Genomic DNA, 14,402 nt, shown 5'->3' with positions numbered 1-14,402 from the left:
AGTTCTCCCAGAGAGAAGACCGTGGCCCCAAACCAGGGCTCAGTGCCCTGCTCTGATGAATCTCAGCTGGGAGTCCTCCTCCCAAAGTCTCACATGGCACCCTTGCTAAGGCAAGAGGAGGCAGAGGGCTGGCAGGGAATGCTCTGCTATCCGCAGGCTATTCAGCAGTGCCCACTCATTTCCCTCCTCTGGACTGAATCCAGAGAAATCACATGGAAGCCCAGGAGAGACAGGGAGCTCCAGAAAAGCAGACGGGCCTTCCAGCCTGCCTCCACCAACCAAGGCTTCCCACTGCCTCAGCCTGACTCGGTGGCCCCACGACAGCTTCTTCTACACCATCAGTGATGAGGCACTCAGAGTTTCCTGAGGCAACGCCTAAAACTGTAGGTGCTGACTATGGGAAAGCCCCCTCCACCTGCCTGTCTGCATTTCCCACATGGAGGCTGACTCCACCCTTGGGCATCAGACAACCCAGGAGATGCTGAAGACACTGCCAGGTCCCTGGAGCACTCCCTCCCCCAGGTCAGCTCCTCCTTCCCATCACTTTCCTGGTCCCCTCACCTTGGGGGCTGCCCAGATTTCCATGTCCCCTCTGGAAAATGGGCAGCCCTGCAGCATGAGGGATCCTCAGGTGGTGGGACCAACTATACCAATATCAACATCCAGGTTGTGATAGGCACCATGGTTACGAAGGATGCTGCCATCGGGGGAGGCTGTGTGAAGGGTATTGGGATCTCCATATTATTTCTCACAACTGCATGTGAGTCTACGATGACCTCAAAATAAAAAGTTTAATTTAAAAAAGTATGCTGGCCGGGCGCGGTGGCTCAAGCCTGTAATCCCAGCACTTTGGGAGGCCGAGACGGGTGGATCACGAGGTCAGGAGATCGAGACCATCCTGGCTAACACAGGGAAACCCCGTCTCTACTAAAAAATACAAAAAACTAGCCGGGCGAGGTGGCGGGCGCCTGTAGTCCCAGCTACTCGGGAGGCTGAGGCAGGAGAATGGTCTAAACCCGGGAGGCGGAGCTTGCAGTGAGCTGAGATCCGGCCACTGCACCCCAGCCTGGGCGACAGAGCAAGACTCTGTCTCAAAAAAAAAAAAAGTATGCAGCCCTACAGTGACCACAGTTCTGAGGTTGTGTGGGCCCAGCTATGGGGCTGATATAGTCAATTCTTGTCACTCCTGGTAATTATTATTTTGGGGTTTTTGTTGTTGTTGTTGTTGTTTTGTTTGTTTGTTTTTGAGATGGAGTCTCGCTGTGTCAAGCAGGCTGGAGTGTAGCGGTGTGATCTCTGCTCACGGCAACCTCTGCCTCGTGAGTTCAAGCAATTCTCCTGTCCCAGCCTCCCAAGTAGCTGGGATTACAGGCATCCGCCACCATCCCTGGCTAATGTTTGTATTTTCAATAGAGACAGGGTTTCACCATGTTGGCCAGGCTGGTCTTGAACTCCTGACCTCAGTTGATCCACCCGCCTTGGCCTCCCAAAGTGCTGGGATTACAGGCATGAGCCTCTGTGCCTGGCCGGGTAATTAGTTTTTATAAAGTCATCATGAACACAGAATTAGCAAATATGGAATGACTGTTCCCAGAGGAAACACAGGATTAGGTTGCTACAAGCCTTTGGTCAGAAAATGTTTATCAACTAATCAAAACTTAACTATATAACCTTGTTTTATGTATGTTTCTGCTTAAAAACACTTTATGTAATATATTTTGTTGATTCACAAACATTGAGCTCAGGCAGCAGCACTGTACCTTGCCTGAATGAAGCTTACTAACACGCATATTCTCTCCATTAGGCACATCACAGTCTTCCTGTGCTAGGGACACTAGACGGCACTTCAGCACTGCACTTGGGGCCATTATAAAAAAACAGTGAAACTGCTAAAAAAGCACAGATACACACAAAAAAAACATGGCACTAAATAGACCACAAAGGACACGTGTTTACAGCATGAGTTGAGACAAGAAGGCAGAGTAACACCTTGTCCAGCCTCACCTGGGAAAGTGCTCACCGGGCAGCTCATGTTTCACTGCTCTGTGCATGTCCACACGTGCCCACAAAAGCTCTGTGAATATTAATTTTGGACTTACAAATAAATGTTAGCAAATAGTTGTGAATTCTCAAATACAGAATCTGCAAGTAATGAGACTCAACTGTCCTTGTGACGGCCAGGTGGGGACACAGAGCAGCTGCCAATGTGGCTGAAGAGGAGAGGAGGGGGCGGCTCATGGTGCAGGCAGCCATCCCAGAGGGCTCTCCTGCTGGGTGTCTATAGATCCCGTGGCAATAAAACACCAAGCTCACTCACCATTTCCAGTTCCATGTCCAAGAGCTTGCAGGCACCATACACAGGAGGCTTAGCTGGAGTAACACCAGAAAAAAAAAAAAAAAGACTGCTGTGAGTGAGGCCACAGAACTCACTGTGTGGAAACAGAGAGCTGGGCACCAGCAGCGTCTGGATGCTGGGGTCACTTACAGTCATCAGGTTTCATCTGCCCCATAGGCCTTCGGATTGGGGTACCAGACACCACGATGGAGGAGGCACGGCCATGGTAGCCCACTGGTAAGTGCAGCCTGAAAAAGAAAGGCAAGAGAATGCAGGGCATCAGAGCTGTTACATGTTGTCAATTAAGTTTAAAAACTTCAAAACTTAGAAACAAAGAGTCGCCATATACATATGGCTCAAAAATCAAAAGGTGCTTACAAGTTTCCATCCATGGACACATGGATAAACAAACTGTGGTACATACATACAGTAGAATATTATTCAGCCTCAAAAAGGAAGAAAATTCTGGACTAGGTGCAGTGGCTCGTGCCTGTAATCCCAGCACTTTGCGAGGCCGAGGCAGGCAGATCATATGAGGCCAGGAGTTCGAGAACAGTTTGGGTAATATGGTGAAACCCGTCTTTACTAAAAATACAAAAATTAGCCAGGCATGGTGGTGCACGCCTATAGTCCCAGCTATTCGGGAGGCTGAGGCAGGAGAATTACTTGAACCTGGGAGGTGGAGGTTGCAGTGAACCGAGATCGCACCACTGCACGCCAGCCTGGGCAACAGAGCAAAACTCCGCCCCCACCCCCCCCAAAAAAAAAAAAAAAGATACAGCCATGTCCTAACTCCCAGAAAATATGGAAAAAGAGTCTTTTTACAGTTAATCAAGTTAAGAATCTTGAGATGTGATCATCCTGGATTATCCAGGTGAGCCCTACATCCAATTAGAAATGTCCTTATAAGAGACAGAAGAGAAGATGTAGAGAGGAGGAGAAGGCCACGTGAAGACAGAGGCAGACACTGGAGTGATGCAGCCACAAGGAACGCCTGCAGCCCCTGGAAGCTGGAAGCAGCAAGGACAGCGATGGTCCTAGAAGCTTCAGGAGGCGATGGCCCTGCTGACACCTTGATTGCAGACTTATGGCCTCCAGAAACTGAGGGGATAAATTCCTGTTGTTGTGACTTTTTCTCATAGCAGCCCCAGGAAATGGATACAGACCCACACCACACCTCACACATAAAAGGAAATCCAGATGGATTCAAGATCTAAATGTACAAAGAAAGGCTATTACGGACACTAGAAAAAACAACAACAACAACAAAAACACACACACACACACAAAATTTCCAAATTCTTGGGGTGGAGAAAGCCTTTCTAAACATTACACAAAAGTAAATGCCATAAGGAAAATGATTGGCATGCTTGACTTTATAAAAATGCAAAACTCTGTATCTAGAAAGACTGGCAAACAAAGAAAAAAGAACATACCGGGAGAAAATATTTGCAATGCATTGCAACAAAGGGTTAATTTCTATCACTTATAAAACACCTTTTAAACAAATAATAGAGAAGTGACTGTATAGATAAACTGGCAGAGTATGCAAAAACATCTGTGAAAAAATATATAAGAAGGCCAGGCACGGTGACTCACGCCTATAACCCCAGCACTTTGGGGGACCAAGGCAGGCTGATCGCTTGAGTCCGGGATTTTGAGACCAGCCTGGTCAACATGGCGAAAACTCATCTCTACAAAAAATAAAAAAATTAGCCAGGCATGGTGGCATGCACCTTTAGTCCCAGCTACTTAGGGGGCTGAGGCATGAGGATGGCTTCAACCTGGGAGGTCAAGGCTGCAATGAGCCAAGGTCATGCCACTGCACTCCAGCCTGGGTGACCAAGTAAGACCCTGTCTCAAAAAAAAAAAAAAAAGAAAGAAAGAAAGAAAGAGAAAGAAGGCCAGGCGCGGTGGTTCACACCTGTAATCCCAGCACTTCGGGAGGCCGAGGCGGGTGGATCACGAGGTCAGGAGATCGAGACCATCCTGGCTAACATGGTGAAACCCTGCCTCTACTAAAAATACAAAAAATTAGCCGGGCGAGGTGGCGGGTGCCTGTAGTCCCAGCTACTTGGGAGGCTGAGGCAGGAGAATGGCATGAACCTGGGAGGCGGAGCTTGCGGTGAGCTGAGATCACACCACTGCACTCCAGTCTGGGTGACAGAGCGAGACTTCGTCTCAAAAAAAAAAAAAAAAAGAAAATATATATATGACACTGATGAACAGTTTTGCCTCTGGAGAAGGGAACTGGATGGTGGCCCATAGGTGCTTGAGTTCTGTTTTTTCCCATTGTTTACCCTTAAGTACCTTTTGAATTCTCAACCATTCATATATATTGACTCTTTTTATTGCTTTTAATTGTTTAAATGTTTGATAAATTATTTTGCAATATTTATGATATACAAATACATGTAATAACAAAAGTCACCATGCACTACCAAGGAGCTAAAGAAATACCACTTCACTAATCCAGTCCAATGCATCCTTGGGACCTCTCCCTGGTCTCACTCTTCTTCCCTCCCTTCCTGCCCCTCACCCTAGAGGAAACCAGCATGGTCCTCATTTCCCTATATTTCTAGACACTTTTATTACTGCACTGTTTTTTTGGGGACCGGGGGGTGAGGTTTAAGACAGAGTCTCGCTCTGTCACCCAGGCTGGAGTGCAGTGGCGTGATCTTGGCTCACTGCAACCTCCACGTCCTGGGTTCAAATGATTCTCCTGCCTCAGCCTCCCAACTAGCTGCGACTACTGGCGCCTGCCACCACAGCTGGCTAATTTTTTTTTTTTTTTTTTTTGAGACAGAATCTCGTTCTCTTGCCCAGGCTGGAGTGCAATGGCATGATCTCAGCTCACTGCAACCTCCGCCTCCCAGGTTCAAGTGATTCTTCTGCCTCAGTCTCCCAATTAGCTGGGATTACAGGCACCCGCCATCATGCCCAGCTAATTTTTGTACTTTTGTAGAGATGGGGTTTCACCATGTTGGTCAGGCTGGTCTCGAACTCCTGACCTCAGGTGATCCACCCATCTCGGCCTCCCAAAGTGCTGGGATTACAGACGTGAGCCACTACGCCCAGCTGCTAATTTTTGTATTTTTAGTAGAGACAGGGTTTCACCATACTGGCCAGGCTGGCCTCAAACTCCTGACCTTCTGATCCACCCACCTCGGCCTCCCAAAGTGCTGGGATTACAGATGTGAGCCACTGTGCCCAGCCCTACTGGACCATATTTTTGTATCTTTTTATAAAAATGATATTTTACTGTGTAATTATCTTGTATTACCTACTCCAAAAAACTTATTTTGTAAAAGACTGAGGTAGATTTAAACTTATTTACATGGAGATATGTCAATGATGAAGTGAAAAAAAGCAAATTTCAGCATGGCCTCGTTTTGTTAACGAAAGAAATAAAATGCATATGTATGCATGCATATGTGTGGTCATGCATGTGTAACCTGGAGCAAAGTACAGGAGGCAGCACATCCAACTTGTTCAAAGTAGTTGCCCCTGGTGAGTGGCTGAGGAAGAGCTCCCTTTTTTACCCACTTTGGTTCCTTTATTGGATTAAATTATAAAATTCAATTGCATGCAATTACATGGCATGTAATAATGCAAACAATTCAGATGAAAAAAAGGAGTTAGTACTCTCTCCCCATCCAGCCACTCCCCTGAGGAAAGCAATGTTAATCTGCAGTCTGATATTTTTTGCCTTTCTCTATGCTCATACCAGCCTATGGAAATAATGTATGCATAAGTGTGTGTGTGTGCACGTGCACATGCGTGTGTGTGTGTTAAGCTGAAAAACAGCCCTCCAAAAGATATCCAGATCCTAATCCCTGCAGCCTGTGGATATTATTACATGGCAAAAAGGGTTTTGCAGATGTGATTAAGTTAGGGATCTTGAGATAGGGATACTGTCCCTGGTTATTTGAGTGAGCCCTAAATGTAATCACAAGGGTCCTTATAGACAGAGGCAAGGTCAAAGGAGGAAGTAGGAAATGTAACAGTGGAAGCGAGTGGTTGGAGTGATGTGAGGAAGGGGTCAAAAGGCAAGGGATACAGGCAACCTCTAAAGCCGAACAGTCAAGGAAATGGGTTCTCTCCTAGAGCCTCCAGAAGGAACAAGCCCTGCTGACACCTTGGCTTTAGCCAGTGAGACTGATTTTCGACTTCTGGCCTCCAGAACTAGAAGAGAATATATTTATGTTTTAAGCCACCAAGTTTGTGGTGATTTGTTACAGCAGCAACAGAAAACTAATACAGTGTGTATGTACATATATATTTTTTGTGCTTTTTTTATAAAAGAGAAACACACTTTACCTAATTGCCTATAGTTTACCTATTTCACTTAACATAGATCAATGAACATCTCTCTTGATCTAAATCTTTCACTAGCTACAAAACATTTCATATTGTGAAGAGACCAACTTTTCAACCATTCCTCCACCGATAAGCATTCAGATTACTTCCAGCTCTGGGCCACTAGAAACTCTGCTAATTAACATCCTTGCTTTTGGATACAACCCACTGGTGCTTTTATTTCTGTAGGATAGATGCATGAAAGTGAGCATTGCAGGTCAAAGAGAAGACATATTTTAAATTGTAAATGTTTTACTTTACATATTTTCTGTAGTGTTTGAGTTAATCCAGTAAATATACGTTACATTTATAATGAAGACTATGTACAGAAAGTTAAAAAGTCACAGCCATGGGTCATCTTGCATCAAACATGGCTAGAGAAGGCCTGTTTGCTCTTATTCTGCAGAAGAACATGGGGCAAGGATGGCTGTGGCCCCCACACTTGGTTTCAGACATAGTCAACACTCATTTCCCAGGTCCCGGCTCTCCTCTCACTTCCTGGTACCCGTGCCCTTTGGCCACTGGGATCCTGGCACATAGGTGATAGCCAGCTCTTCTGGGGCTAGGCAGTCCACTGGCTCATCACTGCCAAGGACACTCAGATAGACAAGTTGAAGCTGGCTGGGGACAAATACAGCCTGGAGTCTGTAAAATGCAAGAGTCTCAAATATTTGCCCATCTCACATGGGAGCCTGGAACCCGGAGTATGGGTTCTGGTCTCAGATTCACCCATGCCTTGTTCTGCAACCTTGGCCTTGTTGCTCAACATGTCTGGCTTGGAACTGCTCTCTCTCCCTTTCTTTCTTCTTCATCTTGGTTCTAACAGACCCTCCTCTCATGGCATAGCCTACTGGAGACACTCACTCAAGAGAGAGTAAAGCCCCGTCCCTAACCCAGCTCCTGTGTGTGACTGATGGCACCGGAGCCTGGGGTGTATGCCTGTCACTGTGTCCAAGCCCTCTTCAGTTCCAAGGAATCATCTCAACCAGCAGACAACACAGAACAAAGGGCAAGGATCCCAGCTCTGCATCCTCAGCTTGGTCAATGGCCTGATCTGGGGGCTGGGAGACAGGCTGTGGCCCTGTTGTGCTCAGGCAAGTTGATCCTTCTCTGAGCCCATTTTCCCATCTGTAAAATGGGGCTTACAATCATGGCCTTGTGACATCACAGAACTACTATGAGGTTCAAACAAATGAATGAAACAGATCACATGTTGAGGAATATACAGCACTGGGCACATTTGAGAATTCTCATTCATCAGAAAATGTAAGTATGGAGCATGCTAGAGTCTAAGACTTGCCCATAGTACGATAATACACAGCTTATAAATGAAAGACTCCAGAAGGAGCGTAGTGATTCAGGGAATCTAATTCCAACCCCTGCTGTCCAAAGGAGCTTAAGAGACTTGCCCTTCGATCCCACAGCAAGTCCTGAGCCAAGCTGAGCAGGAGACCAGAAGCTGAGACCACTGCTTCCAGAGGTTACAACATCATAACTGCTTTTCCTCCCCAGTTTACTTTAAGAAGAACTTGGCAGCCCCTGAGACAAACATGCTGCTGGAAATGAAAAGAAAGACTTTGAACTTATGCAAACATTTGGCCCAGAACATACCAATTTGGCATCAATGCATTCTCCTTGTCCCTGAACATGATTCCGACATTGGTAGCATGCTGCCGAGAGGAATAGAAGTCTGTGTAGTCTCCTGCAGAGGACAGACCCGAGATCCCATCAGCAACCCAGATGCCTCAGGAAAGAGAATGCACTGTTCTAAGCACTGGAGCCATGAGTGTGCACACAATACTGTTTACACATCCAGAGCTCAGCCTGCAGCCAGCGGTGACAGCACCAAATGCAATACAAAATATCCTCATTGAAGATTTGTTCTGAGAGCCCTCAGCTGAGAAGCAAATAAGAAATTAGGAGTCCAGACTTTCTGAAACTGACAGTGGAATGTGAATACCAAGTGGCTGATACCACCCCCCTTCTCAGGCTCCCCACTTTTACCACACACAACTGCCATTCCCGAGTTCCCACAGGCTCCCTCACCATGCATATACTGACTGACTTCTCCTTTGTCCTGTGTGTTCAAATCCTGGCAACTCTTTGAGGCCCCCTCCTCCCTGAAGCCTTCCCTGCTATCTCTAGCAGGATCTCTTGCCCCTCCAAATCCCCTCCCCTGAATCCTTCTGGGGCAGGCTTCGCTTCCCACTGGTGCTCCGGTTATGTGTGTGCACATCTTTGCTAGACTGTGGACATTCCAGGACAGCCCCAGCCCAGTCCTCATTTTCTTGTACTCTGCCCAAGTGCCAAGGACAAGGGTGTGCACGCTGCAGATGCATATCAGTGCCTATTGATTATGATGAACTGAACGGGCTGGCCAGCAAGCTGTAGGCATATCTACCATTCGGAGAATTAAAAATCTGAAAGAAAAACCAGTTGGGACAGTCTGCCTGTTTTATCTTCCTAAATGTCTCCTCGTCTCCTCAAAGAAAAAAAAAAAAAAGCTGGGTATTCATCAATATCAACAGCCTAGACTAGCAACAGTCATGGTGAAGGGTGAGGAGAGGAAGAAAAGTCCGCGGGGCAGGTGGAGCCTTAGCTGCTGCTTCCCATCTTCGGTCCCAATGCACAGAAGTAATAGCTGAGAGATTTTTCAAAAGAATAAATCCATAACAAAAAATAATAATAATAACAAGAAAGAGCACCATCAGTCAACCAAACATGATGAGGAATCCCTGAAAGACATATGGTTTGCACGACAGCTGGTTTGCCAAAAAATAGCACAGTCCCATGAGTGCGTGAGGGTAGGGAGTGAGAGGGGCTGGGAGGAGGCAGGTGACTCAGCCCCTGTCCCCAGTCCCATCCTCCAGTCAGCTTAGCCCAAGCAGCCCAGCAGCAAAGGACTCTCCCCGGACAGCAAGAGCTGTTCCAGAGAGGCAGTGTACCCCAGGGCAGGGTCAACCGGCTCCTCAGCTTACAGGTGCCCGGGTAACCCAGCTGAGGAGGCCTGTGCACAAGGAAGAGGGCTGTGCTTTGGGCCGCAGGCTGAACCAGCCCCTCTCTGCTTCAGGTTGAGAGTTTCAACAGCTCCAACTTCCTGAATGACGCTCCAAGCAGACATCCTGCCACGTGCTCAAACTGGGGCCCTTCATAACCCTCTGGCGTCTTTCCTCAAAACTGCTCACAGACTGAGCTCAGAGAACTTGTCCCATAGCCTTTTGGGGAAGGAGAGCAATTTGCTGTGCGGGGAGCCATGTAGCTAGTCATGAACCTGACCAGCCTGCAACTCACTACCTGAGCCAAGATATAGCCTGAGTGAATGCCGGGCTTGGGTGCTGAGAAAGGTCAGTGATGAGGAGGGGGTAACAGCCCCAGAGCCCCTCTATCTCCCCGCCCCCAGCAGGGACCCTCCACCCAGATGCAGAATCAAAGCACCTGGCCAGCCCTCTTGGCCCATGAAGCTGCTCCGTTCTTGCCCTTGGTGAAGAGACTGCACTCACCTATGGTGGCTGGAAGGTGCATCATGGCAGAAGCCTGGGAGATGAATGCACTGAAACACAGAACCAGGGGCTTCAAAGTCAAGCAGGCAGCAAAGCGCGGTCCCACCCACAGGCTCAGTCCAGACCATCCCCAAGATTATCCACAGTCTCCAGTGGGCACCTCCTGGCTGGCCTGGGGCCAGAGCTATGCTGAACCTTTCACAGCTGAGAGGACATCCACCCACTGAAGCCGTCTCTATATTCTACCCTAGGAAATGGGACTAGACAAGTGGAAACTCTTTCCTACTCTAGGAACCAGACGAGGGCACAGATGATGCTAATGAGGACCGGCTGAGTAAGAGAGAGGGCCAATGGGCCTGGCCTGGCCTAGCTCGGGCAGCTCCAGTCCAGGCACCAAGGCAATCTCAGTCCTCCCAAAGCCCTCCCATCAATATGCAGCTCAGGCAGGGGCTGTATGGGGGCAGGTCTCACTTGACCACACTAAGGCTGCCGAGCCGTGACTCAGAATGGCACTGACCACCACACAGCCCTCATCTCCCCTGCTGCGTCTCCTCATCACCTCCATGACCACGTGCTTCTCACCGCTTCCGAAGTTCAGTGTCATCTCTGAGTCTGGCTTGGCTCACAGACAGCAAGTTCTGCAAGAACACTCTCGCCTCCTTCCAGGCAGCCTGACCCAGGCCCATGAAGCTGTTGAGCACAGGCTAAGACCAAAACACGGAGAAAGAAGATTACGCACAGGAAAACCCAGGGAGTATCCCTCCTGCCAATGGGAGGCCAGCCAGCTTGCCTCCCCCTGCCACTTCTCTCCCATTCACTCAAACTCTCAGGACCTCTGCTCTTAGTTTTGTCATCTATTCATCAAGCTGGAGAAAAGCATATCCTCTCTTGACGTTGCCTCATGCCCTCCTGCACCTGCACACAAGCCCAGGAGCTGCTACCTGGCACAGCGACTGTGCTAAACTTGGCCCAGCCCACAGTTGAAGGTGGCCATGTTCTTCCAGTAGAGGCACACTCCAATCTGCAGAGTGATCACAGCCTAAACTAATTCCTTTCACATCAGTTAAGAAGAGGTTTGGGGCTGGGTGTGATGGCTCATGCCTATAATCCCAGCACATTGGGAGGCCGAGTTGGAGGATCACTTGAGCCCAGGAGTTCAAGATCAGCCTGGGCTGGCCGGGCGCGGTGGCTCAAGCCTGTAATCCCAGCACTTTGGGAGGCCGAGACGGGCGGATCACGAGGTCAGGAGATCAAGACCATCCTGGCTAACATGGTGAAACCCCATCTCTACTAAAAAATACAAAAAAAAACTAGCCGGGCGAGGTGGCGGGCGCCTGTAGTCCCAGCTACTCGGGAGGCTGAGGCAGGAGAATGGCGTAAAACCCGGGAGGCGGAGCTTGCAGTGAGCTGAGATCCGGCCACTGCACTCCAGCCTGGGCGACAGAGCCAGACTCCCTCTCAAAAAAAAAAAAAAAAAAAAAAAAAAAAAGATCAGCCTGGGCAATATAGTGAGACTTCATCTCTATTTAAAAAAAACATTTCCACTCTGTCACCCAGGCTGGAGTGCACTGATGTGATCTCGGCTCACTGCAACCTCTGCTTCCCAGGTTCAAGCAATTCTCCTGCCTCAGCCTCCCGAGTAGCTGGGATCATAGGCGTGCACCACCACGCCCAGCTAATTTTTGTATTTTTAGTAGAGAGAGGGTTTCACTATGTTGGCAAGGCTGGTCTCGAACTCCTGATCTCAAGTGATCCACCCGCCTCAGCCTCACAAAGTGCTGGGGTTACAGGTGTGAGCCACCATGCCCGGTCAAGAGCTTTTCTAATTTAAAAAAAGAAGAGGTTTTGTAGCCAGTGAGGCATAGCAGAAAAAGCCCTTGTAGGTTCTAAGAGTCAGAGTTCCAGCTCCAGCTCTGATACTTTTAGCTGTAGAGCTTGGGAAAACAGTGTCTCATTCCAGAATTTCAGGTCCCCATCTAGATGCTCAGGCCCCCATAGGAATTCCAATTCCTATGCCAGAGAGTGGTCAGGAGGATTGAAGGAGAGGATGTGTGCGAAGCTCCTGGCACACAAGAGGTACCCATAAATCCCACCCTCCTTCCTGACCCATGCAATGACAAGATGCTATATCAAAGTAGCTGACCATTTACAGGGATGCAAATTCATGTCCATCCCATGTGAACACGTACTTCAGACTGACTCCTCCATGGCTGCTTCCACAGAACTGGAGGGCAGGGCTCGTAGCTCCCTCCCTTGGGGGCCCACACAGCCCTTGGACAGGCAGAGGCTCAAACAGCTTGACAAGGAAAGTAACCAGAGTTCCTGAAGAGCTTCACCTCAGAGACAACTGGAAACGACCCAGGACTGCAGACATTGAGACTTTTTTCACCTAGGAACTCACCCTGAGGTGAGAAGCCACCCTGAATTATCCCAAGGCCACCTCCTACCAGCTTGTCTGTCTCAAAACAACCCCAACCTTATCCAAGTATAACTTCTGAGACCTCCGATGGCATTACCTTTATCGATAATGGAACGCGAGGAGCATTCTCTTTTTGGCATCTGCAGTGCCACTGAGGTCAGGAACAAGCCATTTCACAATGTCCTACCTGATTGAAGACATCCTGGTGTTTGGAGAGGACAGGCCCAGTAAACAGGTGCTTGATGACGCTGAGGTCCAGGATCTGGTCGCCAATGGCCACGCCTATCCTCAGTCTTGGCTAGGAGGAAGATGACATGGTCAGCACCAGAAAAAGTCCCTGGCTGGGCTTGGCTCATTTCCTCAGAAAGCCTGCCTATTGAAGAGGCCATGGTTCCCCCTTTAGGTGGCCCTGTGTACAGAGCAGACTGAAGAACCACCTTCTCAGCATCCTGCCCCAGCTCCCTTGTGCCATCTCTGCTTCCAGGACTAAACGGAAAAGAATCTGTGTTCCCTGAATGGGAAATAAATCAAATATCCCTTGGACTAGGGGAAGAGCAGTCAGCCTGGTCCTAGCCACTTAACATGACCAAAGTCCCCTGCAAAGTTCCCTAGGCATTACATAAATGCCTCCAGTGACGAGGAGCTCACCACCTTACCAGGATGTTGGATTATTTTCCAGGTTTAACCTAGGCCTTGGCTCAGGGTAATTCAGTTGTGCAGTGGAGCAGTGAGTGCCCGATGCACAGTGCTGAGGGCCAGGTGGCTTGGATTAATGAGCTCTGTTGTGGCTCAAATGGAGGAGAGCTCAGGTGATAAGGGAGCTGCAGGAAGCCAGACTGCTCAGAACATGCAAGGGAAGTTCCTTTCTGCACCACAAAATCCCAGCATCAGCAAAGATGTCTTAAATATTTGTTAAGGCCTGGTCTTTGTCCCCACAACCCTGAGCTTTGCTCGTCAACAAGAACCAGAGGGCATGTTTGCAGACTCAACTTCCTGGTGCTCTGTCCTGAGTCAGGCTTCCAGCTCTCCTGAACCACCAGCTTGGCCATTTCAGTGCCAGAGAGCTTAGTGGTGGGATTATTGGCTGGCCTTATCTCCATCAGCTGCTCACTGGGGTGGGCTGAGAAAAGATGGCCATTTCTCCATGCATGTCAGCTCTTGGGACCGGGGTAGAGCAGAGCCACAATCCTCACCTGAGGTCCCAGCAGAGCCTACCCTAGAAGAGGCTGCCCGGAGAGCTTAGCTACCCATTATCAGCCCCGCTGCCAACTCCCTGTGCCTCAGTCTTCCCGTCCTGAAAATGGAAAATCTGCTGCAGTAGGCAAAGAGCTGAACCACCTGGATCCAAGTGGTTTTCCATTCAGGGAATGTGCAGGTCAGACCCGTGGACCACATCTCTGACCCTGGTCCCCACACCCAGCTGAAGGCAAGAAGGAGCCACCACCAGTAAGCAACCTCCAAAATGGGGTCACAAGTGCAGCTGCCTGATGCCTCAAATGCAAACAAAGTATAGAAGCTTCAAACTTGTGCTTCAAACTATGACCTGAGGACCCAGAAAAAGTCTGAGAGAGTGAGTACCCTCTACTTTTAACTTTGGGAGTTATTTTCTTCAGCACAAAACTAGAAGGGGCTCACAAGTCGGATCCAGGATTCCTGGGCTCCAAGTCTGTTCCCTCATTCACCATCTTATCATCTTGGACAAGTCCCTGGTCGTCTCTGGGCCTCAGTTTCCCATATGCAACTTGAGGGAAACAAACCAAGGAGGGAGACTCCATTTGTCTAACTTCCA

At 48.8% G+C, this 14,402-nt stretch overlaps 1 protein-coding gene across 9 annotated transcripts in view; it reads right to left on the bottom strand.

Annotated features, from left to right (window-relative positions):
* FAH (fumarylacetoacetate hydrolase) overlaps window positions 1-14,402 on the bottom strand; it is a 36,186-nt gene that overhangs the window by 17,798 nt on the left and 3,986 nt on the right. For all 9 annotated transcript variants that reach the window (XM_005560248.4, XM_073996510.1, XM_005560249.5 and 6 more), the window contains 6 exons: window positions 12,801-12,911; window positions 10,777-10,898; window positions 10,195-10,244; window positions 8,306-8,396; window positions 2,486-2,583; window positions 2,318-2,370 (listed from right to left, as the gene is read on the bottom strand). In XM_005560248.4, coding sequence (XP_005560305.3) covers window positions 2,318-2,370; window positions 2,486-2,583; window positions 8,306-8,396; window positions 10,195-10,244; window positions 10,777-10,898; window positions 12,801-12,911 — 525 coding nt within the window. The remainder of the gene's footprint in view (window positions 1-2,317; window positions 2,371-2,485; window positions 2,584-8,305; window positions 8,397-10,194; window positions 10,245-10,776; window positions 10,899-12,800; window positions 12,912-14,402) is intronic.

The sequence above is a fragment of the Macaca fascicularis genome, chromosome 7 (assembly GCF_037993035.2).
Source record: "Macaca fascicularis isolate 582-1 chromosome 7, T2T-MFA8v1.1".
Taxonomy (NCBI): Eukaryota; Metazoa; Chordata; class Mammalia; order Primates; family Cercopithecidae; genus Macaca; species Macaca fascicularis.
This window is presented reverse-complemented; position numbering and strand designations above follow the sequence as displayed.